Genomic DNA, 21,983 nt, shown 5'->3' on the forward strand with positions numbered 1-21,983 from the left:
CCCCATACATTTTATGTGGAAATATGAATTAAGGGGGGGTACAGAAAGAAGAGGGAAGGGAGGATTTATGCCGATGTGACTCGGTGCCCTGCAAATGGGAGAGAGTTCTTCCAGCGATCTACTTCAGCCTCCGGTGTGTCTTTCAATCTCCTGGTAGAATCGTTCCAGCCATCACCGCACCACGGACGATGCATGTCACTGTCGTTAGCCATTGGTTGAGGGGTTATTTGTGTGTGTGATGTATTTATCCCATATGCGCTTTGCCTGCGCTTTCGCAGGATTTATTCCAAACTGGTGTTGGTGCATTGCTTCATATGTCCAATTTAGTGCAATTTGGTTTATCAGATGTGTATGAGACGGTATGTCCTTGGACTTCCACTGTCTAGCTAGCAGGATATGTACTGAAGTAAGCGTATGGTATATCAACGCTCGGTGAGTTTTGGAAATTTTTTCGGGAAACACATAAAGAAGGCATAGTGCAGGGGCCTTGCCTATTTGGTGACCGGTCAGGTCCGACATGAGTTTGAGGGCTTGTGTCCATAGAGGAGACAGCGTGGGACATGTCCACCATATGTGGATCATTGTGCCAACCTCCCTTTCACAACGCCAACACAGGTTTGAGGTGGCGGGCCATATTTTATGTATTTTTTCCGGCACTAAGTACCAGCGGTAAAGTATTTTCCGTTGAATTTCTAAGTGTTGGGCGCACGATGTGAGACCCTTATGCGCGACGTATACCCTTTTCCACTGCTCTAGACTTAACTCTGTTCCTAAGTCTCTGTGCCAAGCTGTTTTGTAGTGTTCGAGTGGTGTGGGCTGGCTGTGAAGTAGTAGGTGGTAACACGCAGATAGGGGTTTAATGGTAGGTTTATGTGACAGGCACATATTTTCAAACCTTGAGGTCGGAGCGCCTACAAGTTTGTCAGGAGTGGCGGGTGGATTGTTATTTAGTAGCGATTTGAGTTGGAGGTAGGGGAACAGGGATTTTGTGGGTAGATCGAATTGCTCTTGAAGGCTAGGGAACGTTTTGAGGTGCCTCCCTAGATAAAGGTGGTGAACATGTGTGATGCCCTTGTCGGTCCACACCTTATGGGGAAATGTGGGGATCATTATGTTTATAGATTGCAGGGGCGCTGCCATTGGTATTTTTGGGAAGTGAGCCAGCGTTTTCCTCACCCCGTCCCATGCGTCTACAAGTAACTGAGTGGTTGGGATGCCCGGGAATGGTTTCGGTCTTTTCGTATTATCGATCCAGAAGATCGGGCTTATGTGGTTCAAATTAAGCCAAAAGGCCTCTATACCTATCCATTGAGGGATATATTGGGGGTTGTGCGCCGCAAGTATAGTGCTCAATAGTGCCGCTTTGTGGTACATGTATATGTTGGGGATGCCCAAGCCTCCCTCCGCTACTGGTTTATGTAAGATTTTGGCTGCTATTCTGCTTTTTTTGTGCTGCCATGTAAATGACATTTTGATCGCTGCTATGCGCCCTAACCATGAGAGGAATTTTCCTTCCCATGATCTCAGGGTGGTGTTGAAGCTCTTCAGGAGTCCCATATAGTTAGCCTGGAAAAGTCCAGCCGGTCTTTTTGTAAGTTTGATTCCCAAGTATGTTAAGTGATCCGACCTCCAATCTAGTGGAAATGCCTCTTGTAGCCTAATTCTGGCTGCTTTTGTTACTCCTATCGTCAGTGCCTGTGTTTTGGAGACATTCAGTTTATAGTACGAGTGGCGGCCAAATAGGTCTATTTGACGCATTAAGTTGGGCATGGTTACAAATGGTTGTGTCAAAGTGAGGAGGACGTCATCCGCGAAAATGTTTAGTTTAAATTCTTTGGCGTTCAGAGGGATACCATGTATGTTTGGGTCTGTTCTAATTTTGGAGGCTAGCAGCTCTAAGGCAAGCACATAGAGCAGAGGGGAGAGAGGGCATCCCTGTCTGGAGCCATTGGTAATGGTTATTGTTCGGGAGGGGAATCCTGCATAAAGGACCTGTGCAGAAGGTGCGCTGTATAAAGCGTCAACTGCAGCTATGAATTGCGTGGGGAAGCCGTATTTGTGGAGTATTCTGTTCAAAAATGTCCAGTTCAATCTTTCAAAGGCCTTCTCCGCGTCGAGGGACATGAAGAGGCTCTCTAGTCCTAGTTTTCTGGAGCTATGCATGAGGTCTAGTACTTTACGGGTGTTGTCCGAGCCCTGTCTGCCGTGCACGAAGCCCACTTGGTCATCGTGTATTAAATCTGGTAGGATCGCATTAAGTCTATTGGCTTGTAGTTTTGCGAACAGCTTGGCGTCCGTATTTAGGAGGGAAATCGGGCGGAAGTTCGGGCATGCAGTCGGAGGTTTCCCCGGTTTGGGAAGAGTGGTTATGTGTGCCTGTAACATTTCTGTGGGTAATGAGTGTTTATCTATGGCGTGGTTGAATAAAGTGGTCAACGCTGGGGATAGAATGTCCGCGAAAAGGTGGTAGTACGTGTTCGCGAACCCGTCGGGACCTGGGGTTTTGCCTACTGGGAGAGTTTTTATCGTGTCTTTTATTTCTTGCTGAGTGATGGGTGCTGCAAGGGCTTCCCTATGCTGTCGTGTAAGGGTTGGCAGGTTGGCATCCTGTAGATAGTCATCAATAGATGAGGGGGACACCGAGGGTATTAGAGGGTCATTTTTAAGGTTGTATAGAGTTTCATAGTACGTGGCAAATTCGTCGCTTATAGCTTTCGGGGCCATTACCTTGTCTCCCCTTGGTGTCTGGATGTACGCTATTTTGGACGTTGCCTGTCTGTCACGTAGTCTTTGGGCTAGTATTTTGCTCGCCCTGTTCCCCTGTGAGTAGTGGGTGGCTTCTAATTTCCTCAGTGAGTACCCGACTCTAGTGAGCGCCAGGTTCTGTATTTTATCCTGCGTTTCTGAGATTTGTTTTTTCAAAATCGGGGACGGGTTCGTTTGGTTTAGTTTATTAAGGTCATATAGTTGCTTGTGCCAGGTGACTAGATGGGCATGGGACGTTTGTTTAAGGTAATGGGCTCTTTTTATCAGTTCCCCGCGTATAACTGGTTTGTGAGCTAGCCACGTGTTTGCCGCCGAAACGTCAGGTGTGGTGTTTTCCGCAAAATAGTTGGTGAGCGTGGTTGCTATGTGTTGTTTGAACGTTTTATCGTGTAACAACGTTTCGTTTAGGCGCCACGGGCTTCTATTGTGGCTTTCAAATTTGTCTTTGAGTTCCATGGTGATAGGCGCATGGTCAGACCATGCAATCGTCGCTATGGAACAACTGAGCACTTGCGTTAGGTGTTTCCCCTCAGTGAGGAACCTGTCGATTCGGGTATAGGAGTTATGTACGGATGAAAAGTACGTAAAGTCTTTTTCTACGGGGTGGAGGACTCTCCAAGCGTCGTATAGGTTGTGTTCGTCTAGCAGTTTCTGGTATGTTTTGCATAATCTTTTGGCTGGTGTGTGTCCCTGTGGTTTTGCTCCTTTGGATGAGTCTAGGGTGGGGTCTAGGATGTGATTAAAGTCTCCACATAATATCAACATTCCTTTCTGGATAGGTGCTATTTTCGCAAAAATTCTGTGAAGAAAGTTGCGTTGTTCTGAGTTGGGTGCGTATACGTTTACTATTGTGTAAACAATATCATTGATGGTACAAATTAGTATTATATAACGGCCTTCTTCATCTATAACTATTTCGTGTTCTGTGAAAGCAACTCGGTTGCTTATGAGCACCGAGACCCCTTTCGTTTTTGATTTAGCGGTGGCGTGGTGTTGGAACGGGTATGTCAGAGGTTTGAGATTGAATGGTTTAGTGAAGTGTGTCTCCTGGAGACACACCACGTCAGGTAAGGATTTTTGGAGGTCTTGCATTAGGAGGTGGCGTTTTACAGGGGTATTCAGCCCCCTGACATTATGGCAGTATACTTTCAGAGGGGTAAGATCTGTGAGAGACGCTAATTATGTTACCAATAGTGTGGTTTACTTGTGTTTCCCAGGTGTCTATGCGCGACCTGGAGGTGAAGTCTATCGTGTTGTATATAGGCAGTAGTGTGGTGAGGTTTATACTTGCGTTTGAAGCGCATACTGGCTGAGGAGACGTCTCGCGGCATGCATCCGTGGTGGGTTGGGTTTCGTCTTGGGAATTGCGTTCTGGCACTGAAGTCTGGAGTCGGTGTGATAGCATCCCCACAGAGGGTCTGGATAGTACTAGTTGAAGGTAGGAAGTTAGTATAGAAGAAAAGGAGAAGCAGTGCGGACAGGACCGCAGAGCCCATATTGGGCTGAGTACCCTGGGTGGGCACTACTGGGGTTGGCAATGAGAGTAAAACAAACATAACAACTTGGACGATTAGCCCGTATACATTACTAGACAATTCTGCAACATCACTTAATAGCTCTGTAGAATAAAGAGGTTACAAACAAACATTTTACTAATAAAAATTATAGGCATGGAGAGGCATCAAGTTCATGAGTAGGATCAGATGGTAGGGCACTCCAACCTGCAATCAGTTTTGTCAGAAGGGGTGGTAGGTCTGGAGTACCGCATTTGTTGGCATAGTGTATCTGGTGCCAAAGGGAGTGTTCTAGAAACAATTTGCACATGTGCCACCAGTCAGTTGCTGCACCTTACTACGACTACCTTTAGTGGTATGTCAAAGGGAAGGGGTAGTTTATTATCGCTTTGTTATAATTTCAATAATTTTTTTTGTTTTGTCTTTTTTTTTTTTGTTTTGTTGAAATTAAGTAACTTTGTTTTTTGTTTGTTTTTTTATATATATATATTTTTTTTTTGGTGTTGTCCCTTCTCCTCTGTGCTGAAGAGAAAAAAAAATAGTATATGGGTATGGAAGATACCCGAGCGCAGTTATATATATATATACTTATAGGTTTTTTTTTTGTTTTTTTTTAAGTATGTGTGGTAGCATGTGCGTGCGGTCAGAATGCGAGTGAGGTGAGCTAAGGGAGGTGTAGAGTCAGATACTTATACCAAGGAGATGTGGTCACAATCAGGAGGTGTCTTTACTCAGTCCTGAATCTGTATTACTCATGTGTGAGTGCGTGGCGGTGAAAGGTGTGTTATCTTTTCGCCTTCTTCCATTCTTGTTCGAGTCGTTGAGGCGAGGTCTGGCGCTCAGGTTGCTTGCTGACAGGTAATCCCCATTGTTTCAGAGCTTTGAATCCGTCTTCGGGCGTCGTCGCGTGGGTGAAGGCGCCATTGCGCTGGATGATTAAGCGCACTGGATGCCCCCATCTATAGGGGATCTTGTGTTCCCGCAGAGTGCCAGTGATCTCTTTGAAGTCCCTGCGCCTTTGTAGGGTGGCCGCTGAGAGGTCTGCGTATATTTGAAGCTGGCTGTATTGCGCTGGGAGGTGCGTGCGGTTCCTAGCCGACTTCAGGATGGCCTCTTTGACGTGATAGTAGTGTAGGTGAGTCAGCGTGTCTCTTGCTGCGTCCACGGGCAAGAACTTTGGTTTAGCCACACGGTGAGCACGGTCTAGTAAAATCATATCTGTCGGTATGTCAGGCACAAGGCTCTTAAAAAAGCCCGTCAGGAATTCTGGCAAATCAGCTTGCATAACAGATTCTGGTATCCCTCTTACCCTCAGGTTTTGCCGCCGTGATCTGTCTTCAAGATCAGAGAGCTTGAGTTGGGCAGAGGTAAGTTGCTTTTCCAGGGCTTGGACGTGGTCCGCCAGATCGTTGTCCTTTCACCCAGTTCCTGGATATCTTTGCTGAGCGCTTTGACTGATGCTTGGATGTTGTTCAGCAGCTTGTCAGACATTTCATCCAGGCATGCTTTCAGTATGTCCTGGGTGACTGGGAGATTCCCTGAGTCGGGTGAATGCTGTAGGGGGAGGGTGTCGTCTCCGCCATCTTGGTCAGCCTCATGCTGGCTCAGGGCTTTGTTTGGGGCTGAACGGGCTGTGAAGAAGCCTGACTTGTCGGGGTTTTTCTTACCCTTCTGCTGTGCCATGATCTCGGGGTAAATGGTGCAGTTTGTAGCCGTTCCGTTGCTGTGTTCGCTGTGTTTAGTCGCTCGTCGGGCTAATCTCAGAGCGGAGCACTAGTGCCGTGCGACCATCCGCTTCAGCGTTCAGACCACGCCCCCGTTTTTTTGGGTTTTTTTAACATATACCTACTTCCTTGGAAAGCATTACTTAAAGGCTTACTCCAAGCACCATGACCACTTTCAAAATCTGTATTAAAAATAGCATTGCTCTCAACCAATGAATGTATAGAGGGATCAGCTTCCAGCATCAGCTCTGCAGAACCCAGATGCATGTAACCAGGAATTAGCAGAGGTTTAGGTGGGACCCAGGTAAGAGGCACACTGCTCCCCCAAACTGGTAGATAGCACAAGGGTACCTCTAGCACCATAACCACTGCAGTGGACTTGAAAAAAAAAACTGTATTCAATACAAATGTACATGTAATTGACATACTTCTTTCTGTCTGTCTAATCTATCTATGTACACTTTTGAGTGATATCTCTCTATTAATCACCTTTTATCAGCAACGTTTAGACTAAGTGTCTTTTTCAAGCAATCCAGATATGACTAAGGCTCAGTGCTCTTCATTTATTAATTTATTCATTAATGCACCCTCCAGGCTTGCAATAGACCTGGCTAGTAGCGTAGGACATACCTATATTCCATGTGTCAGGTCACCGGCAAACAACACGTGTCTCTGTGACCCCTGACTTGTCTATTTTACAATCCTGTTAAGCCAGTACACTGGAGTTACAGGTTGCCATTTGTCATTTCATTATCCCTTTTACTGTGTGTGCCATTAAGCCATAGCCACCTTTTTATTAGTGCCATTTATTTACGTGGGCCAGAACAATAAGTGACTGCTGCCGGCACACCTTGAGACAGAGAGAAACACACAGACAATAGATGCTGAGAATTCTGCCTGCAAGCGTCATTCGTTCTCTAATCATAGTCACAGCACAGTGGGAGAGCAGGGGGAGCAGGGCCAAATGGACTCAGGACATTCCGCTGCTTACAATGTGTATTCTGACTTCTCAGATTACCAAACTTGCTTTTGTTGCAGTTTCATCATGATTGTTACTCAAGGTGTCCTGCTGCTGCGGTTTATCTAAGGATAGGGTCATACTGGCTCTATCCAGTAAGGCCTTCATTTGTAAATGCTGTTCCTTGCAAAATAATACGTTGTGTTGAAGCTTTTGGAAAACTTAATGTCATCAATGTCTGTGTTTTTATACAGGACAATATTTCAGCTTGCTGATATGTATCATCAAGTCTACGCTTTAGTAATTTCCACCACTATCGACTAAAACCCCTATCTTGTTCAGGCAGATAAGAGTTGCAGTCCATTCTTGCGTTTGTGTCATAGTAGTCAGTGCCTGGACCTAATGAGAGTTCAGCTGCAAAGTAATGATGTGTTGTTTTTGGCTCAGGGTATGTAGAAGTGATCCAGCTATTGTTGACATTGAGATGCTTTGATACTGAGTCAATGTTTAACCAATTTGTTAATCTTCAGTTTTCTTCACTTTGTATGTTACCAGGAAGCGTGAGCCTTTTGGTGTATTTAGGATTAGGAGTTATATTGGTCTCTTGGTCTGTAGACTTATACTGCACGCGTTAACTAATTAACTAATTCTCTGATGGCATTGAAGGGACACTATAGGCACCCAACTTAATTCATTTCATTAAAGTGGTCTGGGTGCAGTGTCCCTGTCCCTTTGACCCTGCAATGTAAAAACATTGCTGTTTCAGAGAAACTGCAATGTTTACATTTTAGGATTAAAAGCCACTAGAGGCGCTTCCTCGATTCACATGGAGTTTAACTCTGTGAAATGACATGCAAAGTGTGTGGACATCCGGTGCCCTTAAAATCCCCCAAGGAATGCTTTCCTAGGTGGAAGCCCTAATAAACGCTTGCCGCGCATGTACATTAGGTTCCCGGATCACCAGGAAGTCGGAGGAGATGGAGGGTAAAAAAAAGTACCGGTAGTTTTTTAACACTTTATTCACCGGGGGAATTGTTGCAGGGGCAGAAGGACACTATAGTGTTAGGAAGACAGTTTTGAATTCCTAGAGTTGCAAATGAGCCCTGGGGAAGTTGTTACAATATTTCACACCTAGGGTTATTCTCTAAATTGTTAACTCAAAGTGAATTTCAAATTCAAGGTGATAGTAGCAGAGATGTAAAACTCCTCTAAGTCAGCTATCCTTCCAATGCAGATACTTTGGCCTTAAATTATAAATTCACTTTGAATTTTCACTTTAGTATATAAATCTAATAGTGTGCTAAAAGGATGGGGATGGGGAGGGGGTAGCCTTAATATAAAATAATGGAATTGCTAGTGTAGATAAATAGATTGACAATGTAGCTGTTTCGTAATGCTATTTACAATACAGTTTTCATTTGGCTGGTTGGTAAATAAAGCCCATATTGACTGAAGATACTATGTGATCTCTGGGTTTCCATTAAGAATGTCACGTGTCATTAGTGTGACGCTATGATAGTCACTGCATCCGTAAGAATATAGCATCATTACAGTGTCACTCAAAGTGGCTCAGTTTTAAATGGGGACTCTTCACATTAGTTTAAAGAAGTCATTCCGAACGCAGTCCTCAAAGCACACAAACTGTCCAGGATTTAGGTATTTTGTAATTCTGTTCCAGTGGTAATACTGGAAAAAATAGGTCCTCAACCACATTGTGTGCTGCCACGCTACACTAGAATAACTGTAGGGATGGGGGAGCTCTGTGCACCCCCTCCTACCTGTCTCCTGGACATTGCACCAACCGAGCTGGTGCTCCCTAAGGTGCAGCCTTATACCCAACATCCTAACGTACACTGATTGGTTGGTTAGGGTTGTAAGCAAAGTGTCTGGCTGAGAATCATGTGAGTTACAGTCTACATCATTTTGATGCATATTTGTTTTGTAGTGAATAAAAGTTGTTTACAATGAAATTCTGATATGTGTTTTATGATAATAGTAATAAAGATAAATGCACAACAGTCTTAGAAGTATCTGCAATTGCATAATAAAATGTTGAGTTTTGCCCATTTGCTTGTATGGGCTCTGTGTGAAATAGTGGTTTCACAGATTGGTTCCACTTCCTGACCATTCCACGGTGCTATACTGTGCAGCTAAGATAGACCGTGACAGATAGGTTAACACATGCAAACCTCAACCTACCTATCAATATCGATAAAGTCATCTGGGTTTGTTTGTTTCTGATTTTAACTGTTTTAAATGGACACTATAGTCACCAGAACAACTACAGCTTATTGTATTTATTCTGCTGAGTATAATCATTCCCTTCAGGCTTTTTGCAGTAAACGCTGTCTTTACAGAGACAATGCAGTGTTTACATTACAGCCTAGGGATACCTCCACTGGCCACTCCTCAGATGGCTGCTAGAGGTGCTTCCTGGGGCAGTCCTGCCATTCAGTATCTCCTCCCTCTGCATGGAGACACTGAACTTTCCTCATAGAGATTCATTGATTCATTTCATCTCTATGAGGAGATGCTGATTGGCCAGGGCTGTGTTTCGCTTGTGCTGGCTCTGCCCCTGATCTGCCTCCTTGACAGTCTCAGCCAATCCTATGGGAAAGTATTATGATTGGCTCAGATAATCACTTCTGATGATGTCAGCCAAACAGGCAGATCAGGGGCAGAGGCAGCAGCTGCAGACTTGAACAAAAGTATATATGTACTATATTTAGGCGGGCAAGGAGGGGTAAAGGGGGCTAGATAGTGGCTTTTTACACTATAGGGTCAGGAATACATGGTTGTGTTCCTGATATGCTATATAAAGTTATTTCCCCTATCCTGGGGCAAAGTGGTAAACAAGGAGCAATCGCCGTGGAAACTTACAGATTGTCTCTCAACATTTAGCACATATCCCCCAAAATAGCACCCGTTTAGCCTTGATAAATCTCCCCACATGTTGTCTGAGCGGCTATCTGAATTACGTTCATGACCCCAAAGGCCAACCGATAGTCTGCAAAATAAAATATTACTAAAGCTCTATTTCTTAGACTTCTCTGCTAAAATCAATACAGTTAGAGATCTGAACACTGCTTAGGAAGTAAATTCACAGCTGTGCAGCCTCTGAAGCATTTATAAAGAAATTTAACTGAATTAAGGCTTGTGACTCGCTTCACAGGTTAAATGGATTTGATGTAGGCCTGTAAAAATAGATTTGATTGTCCCGGAAGCCACACATAAATTGTGCTTTCTGTACCTCGCTATGTTTGCAAAGTGATTATGAAGCAATAATTACGTTCACAGAGAAGTATCATCAGATGATTTGCTTCAAATGAATTCTGCAAAACACATTCATTATGCACAAGATACTGTGGGCTGAGCATTAGAAACAAACAGTTACTGTTGACTCTTAAAGGAAACTATCATGATGGTATAAACAGGCCTGTGTTTATTACTGTATGTGGAGAAGGACACGTTATTCATTAAAGGAACACAAACCCTAAAAAAAAATGAAAAATCTATTTAAAATTTGAATGGAACAAATTACAATTGGATTTCCAACTCTCATGTTTACTAAAGGTAAATCCAGTTAAAATTCAGTTATTTCAACCTAGTGAGTACAGATCATTCAGTACAATCTGTAGTCTGGTTTAAAATCAGTAATTTACATTTATAGCAAGTACCAGATTTCTACTAGACGATCTGCAGAATAGGTTTACCTGCTTTTTTAGGGCAAATTTCGTGAAATCTGAACTATTTGCTGCCGGGCAGCACATGCGAACAGTGGACAAATAGTTGAAAACCCCCTTGGCAGTGCAAAGTAACGTCCTCTCTTAACGCCACATTCTTAGTATGGCGACACATCCAGTGAACTGTTTAATACACAGCAGCTGCTAGATTGTTAATAACCCATTTCCTGACTGGTGTGTTGGTGTATTAAAATAATAAGAATACAGTGAAATTTGTCTCTAGTTCCCCCCTAACACCTCTCCACTGGCCAGGAAAGAGCAAATGGGCAGCCATTGTGGTGGGATGGGGCCTGAATTTCCAGTGATAGAGGATCAGGGAATTGTCACTTTCCCTCCCCTCCACTCCCCCTTCCCCCCCTCACCCATTGGCATCGGATGGGGTCACCGGCTTCCTCCATAGACAGGCCAGCATCTCTCAAATAAGAGGAAATCTAATTGGCTGGTTTGAGGGTTCCAGTCAATTCATTTTGAAAATATCACTGATAGTAGTGAAAAGTGAATCAGTTAATTTGTTTTCTTTTTGAGCATTTACCCACCTTGTGCTGCTACTTGTCCCGTTAAGTCATGCCCCCCACGCAAACCATCCACACCCACCTTACACCTGATCTCTTCCCTCTCCACTTTTTTATTATTATTTTTGGTTTAGTCACCTTTGCTTTTTTATACAATATTAAGAATTATTTTATGACTGTGCATTGTTATGCTGGGAGTCTTGTCACATAATGGCCTAATTCTAATTCGAGTCTCTCTCTGTAACAGAATCGGTTGCGCTTCCATTTAATGTTTTGTTTAATGATTGTTTAATAGTTCCACACTTCAAGTATGTTCTATAATATTCCTTTGAATCACTTCTTCCATTGTGATCCATTTTATTTCGAATAACAGAGTAAAGTGATATAATGCCATGTCATTACTTTGTTGTATAATCTAGTGGAACGATGCACGTCAGATGCAACTGTACTGTTTCTTTACTGCTTTACTAACACTGTATATTGTGTTCAAAAATATCCAAATCAGCTAAATGGTATTTTTTCTCCCCAAGAACTTTACTTTATTGTAAATTTTGCACATTGATTTTTAACAGCTCACTGCTTAGTAAGTGGACAATTTGGCTTAGGAGAATAGCTACTAACCATATTATTATTGTTTTTTTTTTTTTTAGAACATCGTTGCTGTTGGAGCTGGCTTTTGTGACGGACTCGGTTTCGGCGATAACACAAAAGCCGCAGTTATCCGCCTGGGTTTAATGGAGATGATCGCCTTTACCAAGCTGTTTTGTGCCGGGCCGGTTACATCCGCCACGTTTCTGGAGAGCTGCGGTGTAGCCGACCTCATCACTACTTGCTACGGTGGCCGAAACCGGAAAGTTGGAGAAGCCTTTGCCAAGACTGGAAAAGTAAGGATTCATTTCATTTTATTTACTTCTGATGTATTGGGTCAGGCTTGCGATCCATTTTTTAATATGGCATTTTTAATTTTGATTTCGTTATTGTCAAAATTGCTCCATCTTTACCTTACCGTGGTACATTACAAAGCATCACTTTATTCTGTAGTGGTATTCACTTTGGGAATTAATCACAAACATGAATATATTCTGAAAATGAAATACAGGCATGATTAGAGAGCAGACATAATATTTCAATTTGTATGCATCACTATGTGTGGACTTGAATATCAAATTGCTAAATTCATACTAAAAAAGTCGAGCTGTCGCTGCGTTTGAGTTTAATGAATGTTTCCAAATCAATTGTTTTGGCCAAAATATTGCAACTGGGTTTTCAGTACAGTCCAATTCACTAATTAGCGTATAATTACCATGTTCCCATTCTATATACACATAATTAAAATAACCCCAGATTTATGACATATGGTTTGATATGAACTTTGCTATTCTAATCTTGTTATGTAATAAACTCGGGTCTTTTCCCCGGGGACGTCTGTGCACGGTATTATTATTTACAATGTTGTGAAATCATTTCATGTTATCGAGTAGAATGTAGGTGAAAGTTGAAGCAGCTTTACAAAATAAAGGAGCATTCTTTTCTCTGATTCACCTTCATACTTGTAAAGATCTCCTTGAAGGGAAACTCTAGGAACCACAACCACTTCATCCAACTGAAGAGCAGTCTGCAGACAGCAGAGAACTATTAATTTTAAAATGGTTTAGCATTGAACCATAGAATGGTACCATGGGACTTCAGGCACCATAACCACTTATGAGATGACTTGGTTATGGTGCCTAGAGTATTCTTTTAATAAACCAGACAGATTTCTGAAATAGCAGATGCATTGGCCTTGTTAGTGTTGTCCAGTGCATTATGGGAAATAACTACATAAATGCAAACACAATTTCATATATAAGATTCTACAGATGCAGTTATACTGACACCATAAGGACAAATGACAATCTAGACCAGGGATGGTCAGAAGGTAGACCGTATCTTTTGTAGAACTAAAATTCTCACAATGCTCTCCTGGCCTTAAGGCTGGCAAAGCATCATGGGAGTTGTTCACCTCTGGTTTAGGGTGTCATTGCAGTCTGGTTTTAGAGACCATTATCTGACATGGAATATGTAAATCATTTAGTATTTCTTGGGCTGACGGTAAATAATCCAGGCCCTCAATGCTCTGGAAGGCTCTATACGGGCTTCCAGATTGTGATAACAGAGTAGAATGTCATTGGACCCTAAGGGGTTCGGTTTCCCCCCAAATACTTGCCGTGTATTCGCAGTAAATATTTTTGCACTTTTCCTATTTTATTATTAAACCTACCAGGTTTTGCATGTGTTTTGCGATGCCTGTAATGTGAAGTAATATAATTTCTAGGTTGTTGAGCGAGGCTGAGGTAGGTCCAAACAACCTTTCATGAGGTTATCGTGATCATGGAATGTTGCTTGAGTGATACTGGTCTCGAGGGGTGGCTTGACGCACCACGTACCAGATAACAAGAGCATGTAAAACATATAGTTTGCCAAAACTTGACCAAGTACAGTGAGCACCTTTTGATGTCAAGTAAACTTAGGTCACGAGTCATGAAGATCCCGCTGGACCTGCTTTGTTGACACGTTATTCAAGTAGTAAAAATCTTTACAGCCTTAATGTGTTCACTGCATTGAAACAATGTTGAAGCTCTCGGTTTAAAATACTGATGTTCACCATACTGTGTGGGTCTGGTCAATCAATAATACCTCATACTAAGGTTTATCACATGCTAGGAATTGTCCAATGTCAAAGTGAAGATTTTATTTTCTCATAGCTTTTTGTATGATCCATGTTATTAATAACTCTGTGAGTTCAGTGCAAGGCTGTGTAAGCCTTAAAGGGACACTGCAGGCACCATAGCCATTTTATCTCTTGGAATTGGTTATAGTACCTGGAGTCTTAGAGCACTGTTCCTCCATTCAGTGTTAAACCATTTTGAAATGGTTTAACACTAAATAAAGGTCCCTGGTCACTCACAGGCTGGCCCTGAAGGTGTTTCTAAGGCAGAGTGTGTCTAATTGCACACTTCCTTCTAGCAATACCTATTCAAAGCAGCACTGGGTGATGTGATGGTATGAAATACCTGGCTAATCACAGCTATTGTTTCCTCACTAGCCCAAGCAGCACAGAGTGTCCCTTTAAGCTTGCAAATTGCCATAATTCAGATTAGCGATTAGCAATTTGGATATTGTCATTGTGAAAGTATAAGTAAACGCTTCTTCTTTTAGTCCATAGAACAGCTGGAGAAAGAAATGCTTAATGGACAAAAACTTCAGGGACCACAGACTTCAGCGGAGCTAAATCACATCCTCAAAGGCAAGAATATGGTGGAGAAGTAAGTGTTGTTAAAACTGCCTAATATTGCATAGTATGAGCAGCATTTCACCTTTGTGTCAATACTGTATATTCTAAAAGATGTTATTTTGTTACAAATTGGAGAAAAAAAAATATGATATAATATTAGATCGAGAAAATAGACGTTCCATTTCAAACTTAGATTTATGTCAGCACCTACCCTCTGCTCCCCCATTATTCTGCTATCCCTCTTGCTTCTTTTGCAGTCACTATTTCTCCTTGATTCATCCATCTATTCTCATATAAACAAAGCCAGCCCTGCTTCTCCGCACTTGTCATCCAATGTATTTATCTCTCTGTCTGCTCATTATTACCCCCAAGATGACCCAGTCATTCACACACAGTAGCTCTATATTCCTCTCGCCATCTAAGGTTGCCGTAACCACCATGTTGGGCACAAATACCTAAGCAGGGGTGAGTTGTTTTTTTTTTTTTTTTTTTTTTTTTATATACTTGTCCAAGGGACTGAACTGGTAGCCCAATCTACGTGTCTGGGCACAAAAAATGTCAGTTAAAAAGATTGGGCCCGCTGCCAATATCCCTGAACATTGATGGGGTTATTTGCTGAGCTCTGAACTTTTCCATGGATGATTTTCAGTGCTAGTGCAGCTTGTCCTACGCTGTCTCTGCCCACTAACAGCGTGTTGGTCGCCAGGATATGATGTCATGTCCTAGGCATTGTGAGGAGCGGCTGGCACCTCCCTGTAAACCACCAGTGAGCTGCAGCGTCCTGGGTGTGACAGTCCTCCTGTCCTCCTGCCAGAGATGCACTCCCTGCCCGGCACCAACCCTTCCCTTAGCCTCGTGGCAGGGCTAAAAGAATAAAAAAAAATATTCCTGCCTGGCACCTGGAACTGCCTGCGTCGGGCAATATAAATTCCACAACCCTGAATATATGCTGGTGTACATGACATGAAAAGTGCTACCCTGGAAGTGTGTAGAATTCAGATCAAATTAATTAATGAGAAAGGGATATTAAATTATGTGGCTTCTTCTCCCCTCCCCCCCCCCCTTCCTGAATCTGAATAATGCATATAGTGCAGCACGTTTGTGGTGCTAACCGTCAGCATGAAGAAGTTCTATATATCTAGGTAAATATGGTAGATCTGGCAACCCTACTTCTATTTGCTGCTAAATGGGGTTTCCATGTCAGCAGATGCAGGTATATAGTGGCCGGCCTTCTATGTAGTAAGGAAGGAGAATACCAGTAATGAGCATGCCTAATGGCTCTCTCTGAGCCTGTACACGTCTGTTATACCTCTAGCAAAACATGGATGCAAGCATTACACATATATATACCTGTATGTTCACATTTGTCCAGCGCCGCGGAATATGTTGGCGCTGTATAAATGCCAATAATAACAATAATAATACTTATATATCTGGAAGCAGAGAGATGGTTCATTTGTTAAAGCAGACATCAGGAATAAATATCAGCTCCTGCAACTCAATACAGTTAGGGAGAGAAAAGCCGGCAGCGTGAATTACTGTGTACAGTGCAAGTGCAGCACTAACCCTTGTAACCCTTGACTGCTGACCCAGTGACCGGTCTGACCGGTAATGTAAAGGGATTAGCAGTTTTCTGACTCGGGAATGTTAACATGTGATTTCAGAATGAATAAGCACAGTAAGATCTGTTGTTACACTGTTGGCATTGTCAAGATTCTTTTTTACATGGACTACTTTCATACATGCCTAAACAGCTTTATCAGAACATAGAGAGATTTCATATTTAAATGGGATTCAAATAAGGTCAAGGATTCAGTCATTGGTTTAATGTGGATAGTCAGGTATAACCCATTCCATGCATTGTCTCTTGGCTATATAATTATTTGTTAGTGTGCAGTGCCAGGGATAGACTGTGTCTGTTATTTCAGCTTCTGTGAACTAACATGGTGCTCGCCAAGCTTTGTGGCAAGTTTTGTCAGGGAAGTGGTAGTCCACTGCATCTATCTGCAATGCTTAATATTACCTCTCTTGAATGCTTTAATAACATTTTTATACATATAAGTTATTTTCAGCACAAAATAACCCTAGCATATGGTAAACTAAACTGAACTGTTTGATTAAAGGGTTACTCAAACCACCAAAACCACTGCAACGTTTATCCTTGTGAGAGTGCCCAGCCGTCGTTCCCTGCTAATGCGGTAAAATTTAAATTATTTGCAACAGTTTGCCCTCTTACCTGGTCTTGCTGGTTGCCAGCCTGGATATCTTGTTTGATCTATTGACTGATGATGCCCCATGACGCAGCTAGAGGTTGAGTGACTGCGAAACGCTACACATACACACTCCGGGCACCATGAACATTTCAAACCATTGAAGTGATCATGGTGCCGGCATTAACCCTTTAATTGGGCTTTTAGCTGCATGTTTCTTTTGCAAAATGTTATAAGCAACTGTACCTTTAATTTAACATTTTTCATCGCATCAGTAGACTTTATTTTATCAGTTATACTGTGAAGGAGTAATGTGTTAAACCATATTTCTAATAGCTCCCTGAATTTACTCAGCTTAGGCCACTTAGCAATAATTGAAGAATACAGGTCTATCTACCTGTATGCTATTTCTGTGACTTCAGAACAACTCTCACAATTATTAGAACCTGACCGAGACTGACTAAATAACACGATTATTAGAACGTCCTAGAGGCTTATTAAATTAGCAGCTGTCACCAGGCATCCTTCATCCTCAGCAGTGCCCTCGCTTCCCTCCCAGACAGGCACTGCTCACTGCCAACTGGTGCTAAATCTAGTAACAGCAGGAAGAACTGCTACATGACTTTCTGAGACAAGACTTAAGGCTATTGTGGGTGTTAATTCAATGCTGTAAAATCTATCAAACTGACTCTCTTTATATTGCTGCTATTTTGCCCTTCAGAGTATTTTTGTGCCCGAGTCTGCCTTTGCCGGTATATATCGTTATAAATGAATCTGTCTCATGATCTGTCACCGTGTGGTGTTCAAACAAATTCTGACAAGCTGCGCTGTTTCAGGCTGTGTCTCTGTGCTGTCTTAGGTCAGTCTGTCTGTATGTATGCTATTGACATTGTGTAAGTATAGAAGCCTTGATGCTTGATTCAGAGCAGGCTTCGCCAAACTCCGGCCCTCCAGATGTTGCTGAACTACAACTCCCATGATTCTCAGCCTATCTATTTCATTCATAGAATCATGGGAGTTGTAGTTCAGCAACATCTGGAGGGCCGGAGTTTGGGGAAGCCTGATTTAGAGGATCTGCCTTATTGCGCTCTTGATAAAATAGTATCTTGGTGTTTAACACCATAGACTGTAAGCTCCAATGAGCAGGGTCGTCTTCAACCTATCGTTCCTGTAAGTTTTTTTTTTTGTATTTGTCCTATTTATAGTTAAATCCCCCATCTCATAATATTGTAAAGCGCTACGGAATCTGTTGGCGCTATATAAATGGCAATAATAATAATGAAGAAATCCCATTACTTTCTTTGGTTTCTATGTATATATAAATCTGGTAGCTACCATATTGATACATCTATAAAGGCTTGTCACGTCCAATTTGCTTTCCTGTACAGATACCATATCTTCGTCCAGATGGGCATGACGTGTACTGTCCTGTAGTATGTAGCAATCACATGCTGTTGGAATGGAGAATTTGTTAAGTCTGCTATGCTTCCAGTTCAGCTACTTTTGCATCACATTGGAAATTCACTTTGAATTCCCAACAATTCTGATTTTAGTAAAAAACCCTGTTAGTTTTCTTAAACACAACAGCTTTACATATTAATAGATGTTGGTTATAAGAAAAGTTTGTTGTTTGTAGAATTTATATGCTACAGGTAGGAAATTAAATGGTTAACCAATCAGCAACATATGAATACTGTCGTAGAGAAATAATGTGTGTCTAGGATTACATGGTGGATGTGGGAGGAAAATCAATAAACTAATCCAGGCTGTAACGTTTGGATTATTTTTTGACTTACAAAGATGTCTATCCGGACACATGTGAAGACAACATATAACAGGGCAGAACTTGTCACGTGTTGCTCATCAGCATATAGAGGAACTAGGAAATCTGGCGGATCTGACATTTAAAAACGGACTGATCCAGCTATGTTGAAGGTCGACTTCAATCTCCATGACCACTTCAATGTTTTGAAGTGATCCTGGTGCCTGCAGTCTGCATGTGCAGTGTATAAAGCTTAACCACTAGCTGCCGGAAGTGGGTAAGCTAATGTAAATTCTGTGCAAAATTGTTGTCGGACACCAGCACACACAGCATGCTGGTGCCAGACAGCCATTAGAGACACGGACATCCCTTCATGCCACCCCGTCCTCCCTGATTCCCCCGTGTCAAGGGGGTGTGACATCAGTCTGAGGCGAAATCTAGGACTAGGTGATGGAATGGAGGTGAGTTTTAGTGTTTCTTTTTTAAGGTTGGGGTTCGGCACCTTAGTACAGGTTACTCTTTTAGGAAAACACGTTTTTTTTTTTTGGTTGTTGTAACCCTTCAATTCTTTACTGGTTGAGTCTCTGAATTACTATTAATGCACATACACCTTGTTTGGATGCTAACTGAGGCCATGGTTTTGAACAGACCCTTATTTTCCATGTTGTGGGGTAGATTCAGTTACATGAGATAATCTTATCTCTTATAATTAAATTGTATTTCTCTTGCGTAAATCTATGGGAAATTGCTTTCCAATTACAAGGTATATGCTTATCTCATATAATAAAATACATCCCTAATGGACGCCCTGATAGCAATACATTTTGCCCTAGAGCTACCATTTCTGTACAGTATTTATGACCTTGTGTGCATATTGAGTGTATTAATTTACATTTATTAAATGGAGACCTTGCACTTTCACAAACCGTGAATGTAGTAGCTAAGCAGTAAACGAGGGGGGAATGATTTTTAAATCATTCACTTAGAGATGTCAAACTGTTTATCTTTTATATTATAGTGAAGAATCCCTCATTGCCGTAATTTGAAGAGGCCAGGAATATCATTTACACTGCTCGGTTCTAATTGAAGCAATCACCATGGAAACCCATGGAATGTAACGGCAAATTGTTCCTGCTTTAAAACTTTGCTAGAGATGCTCTTTTTACAAATCTTTAATACTGCAATAATATGGGAATTTATTTAAGGGATACTCCAAGCACCATAACCACTACAGCAAAATGTAGTGTTTATGGTGCCAGGAGTAGCATTGCCCCCTCCCCAACTCCCCAATATAAGAATTTATATAATTTAGTAATGGTTTGCATCCTATCCCTGACTCATTTCAGCCAGAATCTCACAGCTCTTAGCTAAGACTGGCAGTGCAGGACATAGCTCATTGGCTGACAGCGATTTCAGCCAAGTGAGCAGGCCTTACACTCCAGGGCTTAGTTGAGGTGAGCTGAAGGCCCTAAGCAGCAGCTTCCATTAAGTGGGAAGTGGTGCCCAGCAAATCCTATGTAAGAAGTCGAACTGCTAGGGAATGGTACCATAACTGCTACAGCACGATGCATTGGTTATGGTGTTTGGAGTATTCTTTTAAACATCAAATTGGAAACCAAAATACAAGCCATAGGCCAAAATGCACGAATAAGCATTCTTCAAAAAAAAAAAAACAATATGAAATCTTTGTATTTATGTTAACATTATTCTTTTTTTATTATTATTTCTCTTCCAGGTTCCCACTCTTCACTGCGGTATATCAGATATGCTATGAGGGAAAGCCAGTCACAGAGTTTATCACATGTCTTCAGAATCACCCAGAGCACATCTAAACAGACAGCCAACCGTCAACCGTATTCTGGTCCTTTAAAAAAATTTTTTTAACATTGAACTAGAGGAAATCTACCATTTCTACTATATTTTACAGTTTTTAGAATGTATGCAGACCATTTGCAAACAATCTATAAAATGCGGTACTGGAAGAATTGCATGTGGATGTACAGTTCAAGAAAGAAACAATGTTTATATCCACTTGGTCCCACCATTTGTGGCATTTGTTAGTCCCTGCATAGTGTCTCAAAGATAGATTGTATCTTGTTTTGCAAACAATATTCAGGTGTTGGGTTCACATGCAGCTATTTTAACACATTTTATCACAGTATATAGATAAATAAACATGCATATGGCAATATGTGTATGTTAGATGTCAAAACATGATTGTAATAAACACCAATTTTAATTGCAAAGATTAGATATATATATAGTGCTTTAACCCAGTAACCTTTGCCAGAGTTGTCTTAGCAGGACAGACTGCTGTGTGGAGCGATATACTTTAACCCCTCATTACGGTATTTGTTTTAAGAGAGATTATACTTTCTTTCTGATAAGATATGTTTTTTATTTTATTATGGAGTTATAACCTCTGTCCTCTCCACACAAAGGGCAGGGGGCACTCCCCTTAGAGGCCTTCTGCACCTTGTCGTCTGATAGAAGTAGTGAATTAGTATTAAGAATGAGGTTTGTGGAGTATTTCGATGGCCATTTGAGTCAGGAAAGGCACTATCCACAAATTCAGTCTAAAAGATAATTGTTCCTCCTTGGTGGATAGATGTATTTCTGTTTCTGCTGTATCTTACAACGTCACAACGTCATTGTATGAGCTATCCTTGTTCCAGTGGGATATACCAAAGGTTTTGTTTTAAACTTAGCAGAGAAAAAAATAAAATCACCTCAGTAGTGTAAGTCACGAAACCATACATTTTATAATGAAAAAGCATTCTTGTAAACAAAAACATGTATTTATATATAAATAATAAAAATGCCCCTAATGTGAATTATTGTATTTGTGTTTATATATAGGGCTGAGAAATATTAATTAGAACATGTTTTGCAGCCTCTTTGACTGATGCTAACCCCTAACCAAGGAATTGTCAAAAAAACAAAAAACAAACAAACAAAAATGTGTTTATGGTTTATTAGTGAAGATTACTAGATGCCTCCCAGACACCATCTATTTGGTAACACTTGTGCAAAAAATAGAGAAAATAAATAGACTTGGATCCAAAATAATACAATTGATTGGTTTCTACTAAATTAAAGGCAATACTTTATTCGTAAAAATATATAGTAATATAATATAGGATATTAAGACAGGTCAGGAGTATAAAGCTAGATGTATTTCACACTACAGATATATGAGTGAGCTCAATTAAATAAACTAGTTAATTGAGGAGACTTGGTAGAATACCAGTCCAATCATTTGCTCATCTAGCACCGTCCACTGATAAATTGACGGTCACTAAATTCTTAAAAAAAAAAAAAAGAAGATCTGGATTGAGCAGCAATGCTGGGTGAATCTCTGTAAGGTGTCTAACTTTTCAAGCTGTTTGTTTTTGTTGTGATAGTGTTTCCAGTTGTGTAAATTATCTACAGGGTTATTTGCTAAAGAGTTAGTTGTTGTGAATGCAAAGTTAATTCCAAATTGTAGGCCAAAATAGCCGACTTGCTAGACGTAGCTGAC

At 41.4% G+C, this 21,983-nt stretch overlaps 1 protein-coding gene across 1 annotated transcript in view; it reads left to right on the top strand.

Annotated features, from left to right (window-relative positions):
• Positions 1 to 21,297, top strand: part of GPD1 (glycerol-3-phosphate dehydrogenase 1) — a 34,270-nt gene extending 12,973 nt beyond the window's left edge. The window contains exons 6-8 of the mRNA XM_063428587.1: positions 11,868 to 12,101; positions 14,416 to 14,522; positions 20,199 to 21,297. Of these exons, the coding sequence (XP_063284657.1) occupies positions 11,868 to 12,101; positions 14,416 to 14,522; positions 20,199 to 20,295 (438 nt within the window). The 3' untranslated portion in view covers positions 20,296 to 21,297. The remainder of the gene's footprint in view (positions 1 to 11,867; positions 12,102 to 14,415; positions 14,523 to 20,198) is intronic.
• The last annotated feature ends 686 nt before the right edge of the window (positions 21,298 to 21,983 follow it).

Source organism: Pelobates fuscus, chromosome 1 (genome assembly GCF_036172605.1).
Source record: "Pelobates fuscus isolate aPelFus1 chromosome 1, aPelFus1.pri, whole genome shotgun sequence".
Classification (NCBI taxonomy): domain Eukaryota; kingdom Metazoa; phylum Chordata; class Amphibia; order Anura; family Pelobatidae; genus Pelobates; species Pelobates fuscus.